Here is a 16,952-nt window from a genome sequence, read left to right as displayed (position 1 = left end):
TGGCAGATCATTGGCAAAGCCAGTTAAAGGTGGGATGAGCTGGGGATGTCATTAGCAAAAAACAAATTAAAAAATAAAATGCTTAGTCTTGTTTGAAGTTGACTGGCTTTTTATGCTCCAGTAACATAGTGCACATTTGACAACCTTATTTTCTAATGCCAGTTGTTATTGAACAAACAGATCCACTGGCTGTGCTGAAAAAATGTGCTGTAGGTATTAGGTAGGTAGGACTGTCTCACCAGAGTGGTGCATGCTCTGGTTATCTCTTGCTTGGACTGCACTCTATGTGGGGCTCCCTTTGCACTCTATGTGGGGCTCCCTTTGAAGGCGACCCGGAAACTACAATTAATCCAGAATGCGGCAGCTAGACTGGTGACTGGGAGACCTACATTGGCTCCCAGTACATTTCTGAGCACAATTCAGATGTCAAAGAGAACAACTACCAGACTTTTAGAAGACATCCGAAGGCAGCCCTGTTTAGGGAAGCTTTTAATGTTTGCTGGACTACTGCATTTTAATATTTTGTTGGAAGCCGCCGAGAGTGGCTGGGCAAACCCAGCCAGATGGGCAGGGAATGAATGAGTGAGTGAGTGAGTGAGTGAATGAATGAATGAATGAATGAATGAATAAGGGTTGTGATGGATGGAATTAGATGTACTTTTGATATGTAATGTTAAAAATAAAACAAAACTCAGTGGTAGATCACTTGCTTAGTATTCGGAAGACCCCATGTTCAACTTTTGACACCTCCAGTTAAAAGGATCAAGTGGCAGATGGGTTGGAAGACCCCTGTCTGAGATGCTGGGAAACCACTCTCAGTCAGGGCTAGATTGACAAGTCTTCGTGAAATAATAGGATAGCTTGGAGCTGCTTTTTGGGTTTGTTGACAGTTTCCAAACCACAATAGGTTTTTTGCTTATTTTTGGAAATATTGTGTGCCAGAAGCTGCTGGAAGTTGGCCAGTGAATTAGGCCTGTGTTGATGCTGCCTGAGTTTACTTCCCTTGAGACAATGTGACACCCACTAAGCAGGGGCATAATGTTTGTGTAAACTCAGGCCATCTGTTGAATTGATAAATGCATTTTCCTTATTTACTTACTTAGCCTTGAGGTATCTGCTTTCATAGACTGCAGTGCACATCCTCTTGATGTCAGTAGTAAAACTGTTGATTGTAATTAATTCGGAGGCTTACCTTTTTTTTTTTTTTTGGATCTTGTGTGCAGGTTTCTGGGGGCATTTGCTCATTTTATTCCCAATCAACCTGCTCTTTCTATCAATCTTGGGTGGCATTCTCCCTCATGTCTCTCCTAACAGCATAGGTCTATGAAAGGAGCAAAGAAATAGTTTCCTACCAAAGAGATTTTTTACCATAGCATCTTATTCCACCTTCTGGTGGCCTGCTGGATGTTGTTGGGTTCCCATCAGCCCAGGTCAGCATAGCCCATGGGCAGGGCTTATGACACCTTGATTCTAATAGGACCACCAGTGTCAGATGAAAATTGCTTGCGGGTAGGGGAGAAATTCAGCTTATGTGCCATGAATTTTCTGTTGGTCATGCTAAGCCTCATAACAGTGCCTGACTGCCTCTTTTTCTGTCCTTGTTCAGATATACCTGCGAAACACAGACTTATATACCGTGGAGGCCAACAATGCACGGCAGCTGGTAGAAAGTGCAGCCCGAGAAATTGAAAAACTCCTGAGTAACAGATCAACAGCATTGGTGGTTTGTATAGACTGGTTATTTTCTTGTTTATATTTCTGAATTGTTGTTTAATGTAACTTTGCCCCCTTGAGTCTTCATGTTCAGTTGATGAGGCTTGTCTGTTGTTTGTTTTTTCCCCTATGAAATCCTTGGCAGTGTTATCCTGATGTGTATAGGATGAGATATAGACAGAGTGATGACTTGGGACGTTATGATGGAAAATCCACTTCTTAGTTGGCTAGCAGAGGGCAGATGCTTAGGCTGTTGATTGACGGACTGGGGACCATTTGCCAGATGACAAACAGGAGTATAAAGAGGTTGTTTGATACCCTTACATTGATGCTTGTGACATGGATATATTTTATGCTAATCAGAAATCTCAAAAACCTGTTAAAAAGACACACAACACTACAAAATAACTTGTATTGCATAAATACACAGTGGTGCAATGACAGACCATGGGTGAGAATCACAAGCAGTGTGAGACTTGCTCATGAACAAAAACAGCAGCAGCAACCCCATACTAACAATGGGGATGGTTTTATCAAAGGATGCCATGAGAGTAAAGGGTTACTACAGCCCACATCCAATTTGGGACCCCATGGCTTCTATTAATCAATTTTCTTTAAAATCACACAGGATCTCTCTCACTCCATTGCAGCAGCCACACTAAAACCTATGCAGCTGTTTGAAATAGGTTTGGCCACCCATTGCCTTTCAGATGCGGATTGTTTAATGAACGCTGGGTGGGAATTTTTGAAATGATCTGAAACACCCTAAATAAAATATGCTCACTGGGATTATACCATCTAAAATGAATTGTCCTGTGATCTTTGATTGTGGCAGAAAATGCCTATGCAAGATATGCAGACTCCTAGATCAACTTTTATTGGACTCCTGAGTCTAAGCGGCTATTTGAATGTCACCTGTAGGTCACAAAGCTCTTAGGAAAGTGGCGATGGAGCTAAGTGTAAGTGTGTGGATCCTGCAGGATTCTGCTTTCACTGGCGGAGGAAGAGGGGGTGGGGGGAGTTCACCACCCCCAGCACCACGATCACGGTGGGGTGCCATCGTGGCTGCCCCCCCCCCGCTGGGTGCCATGCCTCTGCAGGCGGTGTACCACGCCCCCAGGATGCATGCCAAGCCCCTGAGGGTGGTGCGCCAAGCCCCCAGGATGCGCACCACGCCCCCAGGTGCGTGCCAGCCATGCCCCCCTGGGTGCATGCCAACCACATCCCCATCTGCTCTCCGTCCCCCGGTGCTGGAGCATGAAGCTCCGCCACTGACCATGGAGGTTGGAACTAGAAATCAAGAGATCTGGATCTCTATGCACCAGTCTGATTCTTTCCCCTTAAGTCATAATGCATTACTAGCTCTGAGCATTCAGACTGAACTTTGTGTGGCGATGGAGTAAACTCTGCTTGGTCGGGCTCAGAATTTTAGAAATCCAGATTCTTCCTGCCCCAATTCAAAAAGAAGCTTATTGCTACCTTCTGAGCTAAATCAATGCCTGCCATGTCACGTCATTGGGAGCATGCTGGGATCTGATGTGTCCCTTCCAGAGACTGTCCAAAGTCTGGCTCTCTCCTACACACAACTTATCTGGCCTGCTCCTTCATCGGCAATGATGGAATGGAGCAAGGAAGGGAAGTCTTTCTGCCTGTGGTCTTCTTATATCTGGTGCCTGGTGCCAGGGTCTGTGAGGGAACTTCTTCTTCCACTTTTTTTGGAGCACCACTGAAAGTAAATGGATTCATGGAATGGGGAGGTTTGGAGGACTTACCTGCTTCTTAGCCTAAAATTCAAGCAAAAGAATTTCTGGGGCCATAAGGACCATCTTGGATTCAAGCAAGCATTCCAAGCCACCAAGACTCTTACTTCTGAGTCAGGAAACTGCATCATTAATCTTGTATTCATGGTGTCCCCTTGTTTAGGTGCTCATATGGCACAGCACACTGCAAAGTCCTGAAGTCTTCAAAACCCTGTTGTTTTGCTCCTTGCTGCACATTCTTGTAAACTAATATTTCTTAATTTCTGATTTGGGAGTCTCTGTGGTTGCTCTATCAAGAGTGTTTTGTTTTTCATTCTGCTGTGGTCCAGTCTATTAAGGCATGTTGTGCTTCCTGCATCTGATTTGCCAGCTGATTTCTTTATCATTACTAGGCTTCATCGTTTCTCGATGTGCTGCCCTACCCTGGGGTATTTTGTTATGCTTGTGATGCTCTCTTGTTATCTTCTGAACCTGAGTAGGTTCTTACAAGCTTCCTACCTGTATTTGTGTCTTTTAGGAGCTCCCTGCTTGGCTTACTGATTTTTCTAAGTGGCCATTGAGTGATGCACAGGTGTTCATATTTGAAATCCAGGCATGTGTGTATCTACAGCTTCACTGTTGTCTCCTAAAGACTGGAATGACATGGCATGCTATTGTAACCATCACTAATCACTACATTGGGTATTATTGCTGGGAGCTGAAATGTCTCAAAGTGTTAATTAAGAGCAGAGTCCTAGAGGAGACATGATGCAAGAGAAGAACGTGGCCTGTAGTGTTGCTCTGAGGAAGATGTCAGTGAGTGACATCAACAGTTCATGCGCTAGCATAGCCAAGGGAACTGGCAGAGTAAATTATACTCCCTAGGCATTGCACAGAGACAAAGCCTGAGAATGATGAAAATAAACAAATATGAATGGTGATGACTTTCCCTAAATATAAAAGTAGTGGATTGCTTCATCAGGTTACAAAGAAGAATGTAAATGAAAAGCAGTGCTTCCACAGTCAGCCCTGTTCTCAGCAACTGTAATTCATATGATCAGTTTAGTCCACCATCATAGTACCTGTATATGCAAAGCTCAGAAAATTCCTTGTTTCAGAGTTACCATGCTTGCTTCTGCTTAATAATGTTAAATGAAATTCAGTTTCATTACAGTGCCTATTGCTCTAGTCACTTTATTTTCAGAACAACTAGCTAGTTTCAGAAACTGGCTCATTGGTAAGGGGGAAGGGTCAGAACTCAATGGCAAAAGGTTGAAAAAACCTACCCAGTCACTCAGGTCATCTGCAGAGACCTGAGTGGATGAGGCCTTTTCAGTAGTAGCATTGAATTCCCACCCCAGAGGAACTTGTCTTGTTCTGTCCCCGTTATCTTTTAGATGGTTCTGTTCTGGAGTTGTGGTGTGCTGCCTGCTAGGTTTTGTGGGCCGAGTTCTTGTGGATTATTGGTGCTGCACATGCTGCTGCTGTTTAGTTTGTGGTTGCTTTGATCTATCAAATTACCGTACTTTTATTGTGGTACTTTAAATTGTGCTGTATGTCTGCTGTGATAAGTCTGGTGGAACAAAAGGCAGGGTATACATATTTTAAATAAATAATTCCAGGCCTCAATTTCTGATATGTCAAGTTAGAGTGGATTTTAAGGCAGCAGTAGTGGAAAATAGAATCCTAGAAGTGTAAAGGGACCCAGAGGGTCACCGAGTCCAACCCCCCTGCAATGCAGGAATCTCAAGTAAAGCATCCATGACAGATGGCATAAGAGCTGCTGACAGTTGGCCATGGTTGGGGAACCTGTGGCCTTCTGGATGTTGGACTCCCATCAGCCCCAACCAGCATGGCCACTAGTCTGGAATGATGGGACTTTGAGTCCAGCACAATCTGGAAGGTCATAGATTTCTCCATCTTTGGAAGGCAAGTAAATCTAATCTAAGTCTAATTCAGACTGAATCATACAACTCTTCTGCTTTCTGTAAACATAAACAGACAAATAAAATAGAATTAAAAAACAGTCCTTTGTTAGCCAGGTTGGGATTTCTCTTTTATTTCACAGTTAATGAACCCTCAACTCAGCTGGTTGAATTGCATATGGAAATGCTCATGCAAAAATCAGCTTGAATGAGCAATGGAGCATCTGAAATGGGGGCACATGGAAGATTAAATATCAGCTTCAGGTAGTAGGGGCAGTTTTAGGGCAATGTGAGCAGTGCATTCGTACTGGGTGCCCAGCTGAGGAGGGTGCTTCTCACAGCCTGGTAAGAGTTTGCCCGGTTTCAGGAAGGAGGTAAGAGAGCTCTAGGCCCCTTCCAGAGCCTTGCACCTCCTTCCAAAAGCCCAGCTTAAGTGGTGCTGTGAGGGCTGCAAGGAGGGTGTCAAATGGCCCTGCACACCGTGGCATATTACCAAGCTCCACTCCTGGTAGGAGGTGCTGCAGAACCAGAAGTCTCTGCTCACAGAAGCAAATCTGAGAAGGCTGGGCTCAAGGTAGCCACAAATTTTGGATGGTCGCCAAAGGCAGTTGTGTTGGCCAGGGCTGATGGGAATTGGAGTCCTACAGCATGGGTTTTGCATCCTTGAGTTAGGGCCTCAAAGGGCATCCTCAGCACCTGCTCATGGGCTTTGTATCTCATCTACTATAGAGGCCTAGAGGAGTCCTCACCTGGAAGGTAGCTAGTTCATGGCAAATGCTTGGTGACATTCAGATGAAAGACTGCTTTTTGTTTATTAAGATAAAATGTGGTATCTATCTGTAATCTCTTACACAATGAACCAAACTGAAAATTGGAGAAACTGAACACATGCTTTAAATGTTAACAACCCCCCCCTTTTTTTGCTCAAATTGAGAGTAAGATAAGAGCATGGGATGTACAGCAGTTGTCAAAGACAGCTGTGAAGCCATGGCCCCAGTCACAGAGGATTAACATAGGTCAGTCATGGCTTTCATTTTAATTATGTTAACTGCAGTGAAAAACAGTAAATTTGTACTTCAGTGCTCTGACCTGCTGGGAGCTTTGCACAGGGCATAGATGGAGTTCCCAGAAGTGGGAAAGCAGGATTGCACTCTCAAAGCTATCAAACTGGAAGATTTAGCCAAGGTCAGAGAGAAATTCCAGCAGCCACTCTTTGCCTTGTTAAAAGTATCCAATTTAGCCTGTTTTCACAATGAAATATTTTAAGTGGCTTACAAGAATAAAGAACAATTCATAAATGCTAGATTCACATATATGCCCCAAAGGGAGGTTTGGAGCCTAAAGGTAAAGGTAAAGGGATCCCTGACCATTAGGTCCAGTCATGACCGACTCGGGTTGTGGTGCTCATCTTGCTTTATTGGCCGAGGGAGCCGGCGTACAGCTTCCCAGTCATGTGGCCACCTAAAATGCTGCTATTAATGTTCTGAGAGCAATAAAACATATGTGTAGCAAAATTGCAGAAGTAGAAATGACAGAGGTTGTATTCTCTACTGTTCTGAATGCTTCTGTTTTTGTGTTTTTATGGATATGACATATTTGCGACTTCCAAGATTAAAAGCATATATTTCAAAGGTTACACAAGATGCAGCTCTTTCTCTTAGTCTGGGAAGCACAGTTCCAAGATTTAACAGATCATATGTCAATAATAACCAAATTTATTGAGCATTACCTGCCATGAGCCTGCCAGTGAACATGGTCTGCACAAGATCGCTGGGCAATCAAACAAGGCTTAGAGTTGGGAACTAGATGGATCAAGCAGCTGGTTTCTAGCGCATCTATGTCACTATGTCAGGTGTCAGAATGTGGCTCAAGAACAGTTGGAGTCAGGATAGATTTCCATGGAATTGCATTATGTGAAGCAAGACAGTAGTACCTAAGTATGCAGTGTGACTAAAGAAGAAAAATGAGCATGAAGAAATCGTGCAGGAGGAGGTTACACCCCCCTTTTTTTGCTCAAATTGAGAGTAAGATAAGAGCATGGGATGTACAGCAGTTGTCAAAGACAGCTGTGAAGCCATGGCCCCAGTCACAGAGGATTAACATAGGTCAGTCATGGCTTTCATTTTAATTATGTTAACTGCAGTGAAAAACAGTAAATTTGTACTTCAGTGCTCTGACCTGCTGGGAGCTTTGCACAGGGCATAGATGGAGTTCCCAGAAGTGGGAAAGCAGGATTGCACTCTCAAAGCTATCAAACTGGAAGATTTAGCCAAGGTCAGAGAGAAATTCCAGCAGCCACTCTTTGCCTTGTTAAAAGTATCCAATTTAGCCTGTTTTCACAATGAAATATTTTAAGTGGCTTACAAGAATAAAGAACAATTCATAAATGCTAGATTCACATATATGCCCCAAAGGGAGGTTTGGAGCCTAAAGGTAAAGGTAAAGGGATCCCTGACCATTAGGTCCAGTCATGACCGACTCGGGTTGTGGTGCTCATCTTGCTTTATTGGCCGAGGGAGCCGGCGTACAGCTTCCCAGTCATGTGGCCACCTAAAATGCTGCTATTAATGTTCTGAGAGCAATAAAACATATGTGTAGCAAAATTGCAGAAGTAGAAATGACAGAGGTTGTATTCTCTACTGTTCTGAATGCTTCTGTTTTTGTGTTTTTATGGATATGACATATTTGCGACTTCCAAGATTAAAAGCATATATTTCAAAGGTTACACAAGATGCAGCTCTTTCTCTTAGTCTGGGAAGCACAGTTCCAAGATTTAACAGATCATATGTCAATAATAACCAAATTTATTGAGCCTGCCATGAGCCTGCCAGTGAACATGGTCTGCACAAGATCGCTGGGCAATCAAACAAGGCTTAGAGTTGGGAACTAGATGGATCAAGCAGCTGGTTTCTAGCGCATCTATGTCACTATGTCAGGTGTCAGAATGTGGCTCAAGAACAGTTGGAGTCAGGATAGATTTCCATGGAATTGCATTATGTGAAGCAAGACAGTAGTACCTAAGTATGCAGTGTGACTAAAGAAGAAAAATGAGCATGAAGAAATCGTGCAGGAGGAGAAAGGAAAGAGAAGTCATGCAGAATGCTTGTTCAAGGCAGGAAGGAGGCAAGTGTGAATTGTGAGAGAGAGCAGCTGGTATGTTGCACCTACTTTGTTTTTCTCTTGTAGGGTCTGCGAATTTCAGACCAGCACACCATGTACCTATTCAGAGCTTTGTGGTGGATTGGGCTTTCATAGCAAAAATGTGTTGCCACCATTCCTTGCTAAATAAAGTCTTCTGCTGCCTTCTTGCTCAAGTTCTTAGCTTGCATCCTCATTGGCACTGAAGGAATCTTGCACATGCTCCTTAGCACCAGTGTGGATCTGGTGCCAATGTGTGCCTTATTCTGTGTATGATGATGTAATGTAGATTTGTGGAGAAGACTCAGGATGAGTGTTTAAATCCTCATATGCCCACCAATGCAACACACATTTCTAGGGTTTGGGGGGCTCCCCTCAAAAAACTTATAACAGTATATTTTTATACACACCAGCTGGATAGTGGAGGCATTCTAGACTAGAGAATGAATTGTAATTTTGGTTTAGTCTGGTAGCCTTGCATCTCAGTTTCCAAACAAATGAATTAAAGCACTTGCGTGAAAGGGTTGTTGGTAAGAGGCTGGGAGAGGTAATTGGACCCCTGTATCCCCAATGATGCCATCACTAATGTGACAAGGTCTAAACTTTGGCATGGGCTCAGAAATAATAGGATTTTATTTTCTGATTTCATTTTAAGTAAATTGTTAATATTTTAGCCTGTTCTCAGCTGTGGCTATGGGTGGACACCTCACCCACTCACTGCTCTGAATACTATCTAAAGCAATATATGAATGTCAAGCATTATTAAGACTTATTGCTGTCAAAACTCAGCACTGTACAAACGTTTTAAAAAGGGCAAGCATTACCCACTGGGTTACAGTTGAATAAAGAAGGGGAAGGAAGAAAACTAGCAGGCAAGCAAAAACAGAATCTATGCTTCGAATCTCCAAAGAATTAATGAACCTGTTCATCATTCTAGTGAATTTGTTAGTGCTGTCAACCAGCCTAATATCTAATAAATAAACCAGACTCCCCAAACCCTCTATATTCATTAAGAACTGTGTCCATGATCAGCATACAAAACAGTGTCCCAGACTACTGGTATGGTGACAGACTGGGTGGTTTCTAACAGCCGCATGCCAGCGATGAGCTGAGATTGTTACTGGCCTTTGTGGTTCAGTTACAGCTCACAGATGCCAGGACGTCTGTCTTGTCTGCTGGTGACGCTCACAGCAACTGGCAGCATGCAGCAAAGCTGTGCTGTCACGGAGTGCCCCTTCTGTCTGTAGCCCTCGTGGCATTAGCTAGCTGACATCAGCAGGGCCTAGTTAGAAGAGAGAACCAGGTGGCTTGCTGCTGCCGCCGCCGCCTTCTTTTAAACAGTGACTACTTTGCCATTATCCATGTGATGAGGCTGCAACTGGCATAGCTAGTCTGCCTAGAAACCAATTAACTGACTTAGCCTGGGGACTCTTTTGGCAGATACTCCGTTCTCTTTCTCGTGGAGTGGAGACTGCCTGCCTGCCACGTGAAGAATTGCTACTCCCACATTGTCTCGATTGGCTCATAAACTACATCCAAGGAGGCTTGTGGCAGAGAGGCCTTGCTCCTCATCCCTGGAGGCATTTTATCAGCAGCAATTGGAAGAGGGAGGAGGGTTGCTTGCTTCCCTGGTTGAGTGGAATCTGAGCATATGTGCAGGACATAAATCCTGGGAAGACTTCTGTTTGTGTGAGAAGTACTGAAGCCCTTCTCACACACTGGGCAGTGGCAAACTCATATTAATACACCAAATAGGTTTTAAATGGTGGCCATTAACGGTTCCCCCAGGAGTGTATTTCTGCTTCCTGGTTCCTACAGATAAGGGTGTGAATTCCCTTCCTTTGGCTTCCAGCTGCAGTCTACTGGTGGAAATACCTGAGGAGCTATCATTGTACAGGATGCAAGCTCAAATAGGTAGGTAAAGGTAAAGGACCCCTGGGCAGTTAAGTCCAATCGAAGGCAAACTATGGGGTTGCAGCACTCATTTCACTTTCAGGCCGAGGGAGCCGGCATTTGTCCACAGACAGCTTTCCGGGTCATGTGGCCAGCATGACTAAACTGCTTCTGGCACAATGGGACACTGCGGCGAGTGTCATAGCACACGGAAACGCGGTTTACCTTCCTGCCACAGCGGTACTTATTTATTTACTTTCACTGGTGTGCTTTCGAACTGCTACATTGGCAAGAGCTGGGACAGAGCAATGGGAGCGCACCCTGTTGCGTGGATTTGAACCGCTGACCTTCCGATCGGCAAGCCCAAGAAGCTCAGTGGTTTAGACCACAGTGCCACCAGCACTCAAGTCGCCATACTATCCTATTAAATGGCGTTCTGTATTTTGCTAAATGTCATTCAGTCTAGGCTAACCCAATTATTTGGTGCTGTGCGTGCAGAAAGACTGAGCTCAACAGTGACCTTTCACTTTATTTACAGCTTCTTGTCAAACACACATCCTCCTCTGCATGCTTGAATTAAAAACTACACACACATAGTTTCAACTAATCAGACTGTATGCTATGTATAGTATCGGAAGCATAATGATTAGTACCAAATTATAGCAAAATCTATCTAATATTTTCTCTCATCTGTTGAGCACGCCAATGAAACCTGCCAAAAGAATGTAGTATGTATCTTCCTTCCGTGCCCCCTGAATATAGAAGGGTTGGGGGAAACCCAGACTAGGTTTTGGGGGGTATGTGGGTAGAGGAGAGGGGAAAGCCCCCACTCTGCAAGAAGGCCTCATTCCCTGTGTGTTGAATTCCACCCAAAGTCTTTTGGAAGGAAAGCAGGACTGAAGTGTGTTAAATAAACAATTCTCCCCTACATAAAACTGGGATTTTAGAAAATCCAATTGGATTGTTAGTAGCAGGTGGAGAAGCTCTCAATTTGTTAATGGGGCACTTGCTGAGGTACAGCAATCCTGTTTAAAAAGAGATTATAAATATGGGATTCTTCTGCCTCTGATTCACCCCCCCCCATCCTGAGAAACACACATGGTTGCTAGGAGAGGGATCTGTTGTCAGGACTAGCTCCCATCTCAGCTTGGCTGCATCTGTGCTGGGATAGTTGTCATGACAACCATGTCTTTCTGTACCCTGTCTAGCTTGATCCCAGTCTTCCAACAGCTACATAAGAGGTTTCTGGCAGGCTGGTCAACAGTTGCTCTTTGCTCTGTGCCCCTGACTCTCATTGCTTGTTATCTCTAGGCAGCACCAACAATTTGGTTGGGTTTTCTGTTTCTGAAGAGACGGTTTGGTTTGGTCCACTTAGGTTAGGCCTGTCTAGACCAACAGTTTTCAAGCTTTCTGTGGGTGACTCTGGACTGTCCGTGTTTTTCAGGAGGGATTCAAGTGCATACTAAAACTTTAGGTGCTCTGTCTTTCTAGTGCAGCAAATTCACTTAAAAACAACGCAGATTTTTATTGCTGTTATAGGGTGAATCACCCTGATATGGGAGCCACAGATCAGGGCTACAGGGAGGACTGGGGAGTCCCTGCACAGTTCTAGTTTGTCCATAATCATAGCCTCCCAAATGTTATCAATCCTCTTCTGTTTAGATGGTTGCTTTGGAGATTTCCATTGCATGCTACACACAGCCATTCCTATAAACCATTGTTTAAGACATTATTGATGTAGGAAGCCAGGTTCATTTGGTTCAGAACCATAGGAAAACATAAATTTAATCCTTACTGGAGTTGGAGTTGACATCCATCATGAGAGGCAATAGAGTGTACCTCTGGAGGTGAAGTCAGACCGCTGGAGAACCACAGCACCTACTGTGGCTGCAGAGACCAGTGTCTCATAACTGTTGCCTCCCACGTTGTTTTTGCTGCATTAATAGTGACCTCTCCGGGGCACAAACCTGGGCAGTGTCCTGGGCTATTCAGACGACAGTACCTTCCTCTGAGCTTCACAGATGCAGTCCAAAAAAAAGCAGAGCAATAAATTTGGTACCAGCAGGAGGGGTACAAGAGGCAATCCAACCATTTTAGGATTTTTGTAGGGTTTACTCCTTAGCCCAGGCATAGGCAAACTCAGCCCTCCATATGTTTTGGGTCTACAACTCCCATCATCCCTGACCACTGGTTCTGTTAGCTAGGGATCATGGGAGTTGTAGTCCCAAAACATCTGGAGGGCCCAGTTTGCCTATGCCTGCCTTAGCCTTCCATTCTCCCGAAGATGTGCCACAAGGGAATGGGTACAGAGTTTTCCTCGGGATTTACTCCCAAAGCTTTCTCATGAAATGAGTACAGTGTAGACGCATGGCAGTGGAGGTTTAGGATCAGAGTTTTCCTTATCCTAGATGGGCTATGAGTTGCCCTAGTATGGCCTAAACTGTAGCAATGTTTTGTTTGCATAACCCAGAGATAGTCAACATGGTCTGTTAGACTACAGCTCCCATTTTCCTTGGCCATTCACCCTGGTGACTGGGCCTGATGAAATTTGAAGTGCAGCAACATATGGAGGACCCCACATTGACTGCCCTATTTCAACCTGTTATGCTCCGAAGTATGCTTCTGCTATACAAAAATACAGTAGAGCCTCTACTTACATCCCACTCTACTTAGGCCCATTCCAAGTCACGACCGCGGCAAACCCAAAAGTAAACACTGGGTTTGCCACAATTTGCCCATGTGCAGAAGCGGGTTGCTGCCAAATGCACCTGCACAGAAGTGGGTTGCCGCCGAATGCGTCTGCGCACAATGGCACTTCTACCAGTGACCTGTTTCGCCATAAGGATGGGCCTCCGGAACGGATTGTGGTCATGAGTAGAGGTTCCACTGTATGTGTTTCGTTAAGCCTCCAGAAACATTACAGGTTTTAAATATATATTTTTTGTTAGCAATAGTTGAAATGCTGGGGGAAGATGGCTTGTGAAATGTGGCATGTATATAGTCGAGCTTTTCTCAGCTTGTTCTATATGGTTTCTTTCCATTTGCCTTGCTCTGAGCTTATTAAAATGGATAATGTCAAAGCTTGCTAAGCTGTATTAATAGTAGATAACTGGTTATGCATGTTAAGGTTACCAGACGTTCCCGTTTCCCAGGGACAGTCCCCAGATTTACAAATCAGTCCCCATACAAAATCCATTGAAGTTGAAAAGTGTCCCTGGATTCATTGAAAAAAATCTGGTAACCTTCATGTATGTGCCTTTAAATATTGGTTCACATGTATGTGCTGCATACATTTTGAGAAAGTAAAGCATAAAGGTAAATTATTGTGTTTATACATGTCTTGCTTTGGATTCTGATCAGGCTGTTGATCTTCATTCTACATTAAATATAGATTCTTCTCAATATCTTTTTTTAGTCAAACAGGAGTGAGTCATGATCTTGACCTTCTGAATCAGAGGTCCATAGCAATATAGAGATGATATTTAGTACCCTTTTGAATTTTTTTTTAAAAAACTTATCAGCTAGCTTATTGCAGTAAGAGCTCTGCAGGGACTGTTTACAATTAATATCTGAGAGGATATTGACCAAGAAAGGTTTGAGGCAATCTCTGTTGCAGTGATGTCCGTGACAAACGTTTTGCTGATCTGAACGGGTTGGAGCCTCTGTTGGCAATGTGAGAGAAAATCAAGTGACAGAAATCTATTACTTGTTCCTATTATATCACTTTCCTCATGTTTATTCAATAACAAATGTTAGTCTTTAACATGTCATAAAACTCTTTGTTGTGTTGAGACTCAGAAACCTTGGAGAGGAAGCAAGTTAGAAATCTTACACAATTGGTAGCTTTGTCTGGATGCCAACTTTAGGTCCTCTCCAGGCCTGTGGTTTTGTACACAGGATTCTAAAAAAACAACAGGATAAGAAGAGCATTCTGGATCAGGCCAGTGGCCCGTCTAGTCATAGTGGTCAACCAGATGTCTATGGGAAACCAGCAAGCAAGAATTGAGCACAAGAGACTTCTCCTGTCCTGGGGTTTCCAGCAAGTGGCATTCAGAAGCATTGGAGGCTGAGCATAGCCATCCTGACTAGTAGCCCTTGATGGACTTGTCCTCCATGAATTTGCCTAATCCTCTTTTCAAGCCATGTTAGATTCTTTCTAGAAATATACTTAAGACCGTATGAAGATTGGACTTTTTTCACTAGGAAAAGATGGTGGAGGATTATTTTAATATACGTATGATCACAGCGGCGAGATGGTTATATGCACAAAGATGGAAGGACGTACTATATCCTACTATGGAAGACTAGCTATTGAAATTATTGAATTTGGCTGAAATGGCAAAGTTAACATATTTAATTACAGAAAAATCACTGTTAACATTTATTAATGATTGGAAATCCCTTACAGACTTTTTGTGTGAAAAGGAAAATGAAGTTGTGATATCTAGGTTTGAAGACTGAAAAAAGGTTGGTTTATGGAAAGTAGAAGAGTTGGATATTATTCTGGAAAAAGTGTTTTGCATATACAGTGTATAGCTGATAAACAGAGAATCAGAAGTCTGTTCTTTTTTTCTTTTTCTTTCTTCTTTTTTCTCTATTTTCTTTTTTTCAGTTTTTATGTTAGAAATGCTTGGTACCTGAGATTAACTTTTGTATATAATTTTTTCTTTGTTTTTCAAGCTTTAATAAAAAAAACTTTCATAAAAAATAATAAGAAGTTTTGATTTCCTTGCTTTCTATTCAGTGCTCTTGTTTCACGGTGCTTTTCCTGTATCAATGGCACTTGTGCTCTCTCTATTTCAAAGCGGGTTCACAAAATAATATCCAAGAGAGAGGAAACTTGTGTTCTTTGGACTCAGCTCCTTTCTTTCTCTTCAGAGGTAGATGTCGACTTCTCCATGATACCAGAAAGGAATCTGGATAATCTTAGCTAGTGGGGTCAGAGATGCATATATAGATCAATTGGTATCATTTTCTCTTCCGTTTAGCTGCAGTTACTTGATTATGTTTGCTTATCTATATTGTTTCATAAAACGTTGTTTGGTTTAAGCTGTTCAATTAGATTAGCTTGTTTTGCATTGTTTTACACAATATTGCAAGGATTTGGTTATTTGTTTTGTTTATTTCTCCCACTACTTATTTATACTATGGTATTTCTAACACGTTTTGAATTATTATAAAGGTAAAGGTAAAGGTACCCCTGCCCGTATGGGCCAGTCTTGACAGACTCTGGGGTTGTGCGCCCATCTCACTCAAGAGGCCAGGGGCCAGCGCTGTCCGGAGACACTTCCGGGTCACGTGGCCAGCGTGACATCGCTGCTCTGGCGAGCCAGAGCCGCACACGGAAACGCCGTTTACCTTCCCGCTGGTAAGCGGTCCCTATTTATCTACTTGCACCCGGAGGTGCTTTCGAACTGCTAGGTTGGCAGGCGCTGGGACCGAGCAGCGGGAGCGCACCCCGCCGCAGGGATTCGAACCGCCAACCTTTCGATCGGCAAGTCCTAGGCGCTGAGGCTTTAACCCACAGCGCCACCTGCGTCCCTTTTGAATTATTATACTTGCTGTTAATTTCAGTGTTCGAAACTCCCATTATTCTAGGCGCACTTTGCAACAGGGAATTTCATTAGCACGAGCTGTTTCTGAGCTCTGGGCGCAGTACTGTGCCTAAGATTTCAGATTAAAACTGCAGAGTGGAAGGAAAGGAGGACCTTTTTCTGCCTCCCCACTTCCAGCTACTTTCTGAAGACTGGAGAAGAGACCCTCTTAAGAATATTAGTGGGGTGGGCAGGGGAAGGACTAGACTGTGTGATAAATGAACATAATATTTTAGCTGAAGTTCCTTCAATTTCAGGTTTGTATTCTTGTTATTAAAAAAGCGTGCCTATACATTCCTTTGTTGCACCCATAACCTAGGCTTAAGGTGCCATTTAGCTCCTAGCTTTCATATCTCAGTTTCTAACACTGGTTCATTTGATATGTGAACTGCTTTGGGCACAGTCTTGTGGAAAAGACGCATACAAATAAACAGACAAGGAATTTCTGACAGGCTTCTACATTATAAGCCTGAAGTAAGATGGCTGAAAAATATACAGGACATTTCCTGGATTTTAGGCATTATGCTCACGAAGAAATCTCTCTGGCCATCTTTCTTCAAGGCAGTATATAAGACTCCAAGGAGAGCATTCATATGGCACCTTCTTTTTTATAGATTGTTTCCCCTCCCTTGCAAGCTTTAAAGTACCCACCTGCTGCCTTTATCAAACATTCAGGTTTTCTAGTTGAATTTCCATGTTAGAAATATTCCTTGAGGGCAGCCTTTGTCAACTTCCTTTGCAGCATTGACCTTTGATGTAATCGTTAGCACAGAAGGCTAAATTCCCTAGGAACCCAACTGTCCGTCTCTGCATCACAAAGAAACACTATCCAAAGCTTCTGGAAGAGTTCCTATGTTGGTGGGGCCCCAGTACAGTAAAGGTCCTTGATCCATTTCCTGAAGTTACAGATATAATATTCTTATAATCTATGATTACATGTGTATACTTGG

At 43.3% G+C, this 16,952-nt stretch overlaps 1 protein-coding gene across 6 annotated transcripts in view; it reads left to right on the top strand.

Annotated features, from left to right (window-relative positions):
• CACNA2D1 (calcium voltage-gated channel auxiliary subunit alpha2delta 1) overlaps nt 1-16,952 on the top strand; it is a 399,180-nt gene that overhangs the window by 75,518 nt on the left and 306,710 nt on the right. For all 6 annotated transcript variants that reach the window (XM_083701347.1, XM_083701346.1, XM_083701345.1 and 3 more), the window contains exon 3: nt 1,607-1,723. In XM_083701347.1, the coding sequence (XP_083557473.1) occupies nt 1,607-1,723 (117 nt within the window). The remainder of the gene's footprint in view (nt 1-1,606; nt 1,724-16,952) is intronic.

The sequence above is a fragment of the Podarcis gaigeae genome (genome assembly GCF_964106915.1).
Source record: "Podarcis gaigeae genome assembly, chromosome: 10".
NCBI classification, from domain to species: Eukaryota; Metazoa; Chordata; class Lepidosauria; order Squamata; family Lacertidae; genus Podarcis; species Podarcis gaigeae.
Note: the sequence above shows the minus strand (reverse complement) of the source record. Positions and strands in the feature narration are given on the sequence as shown.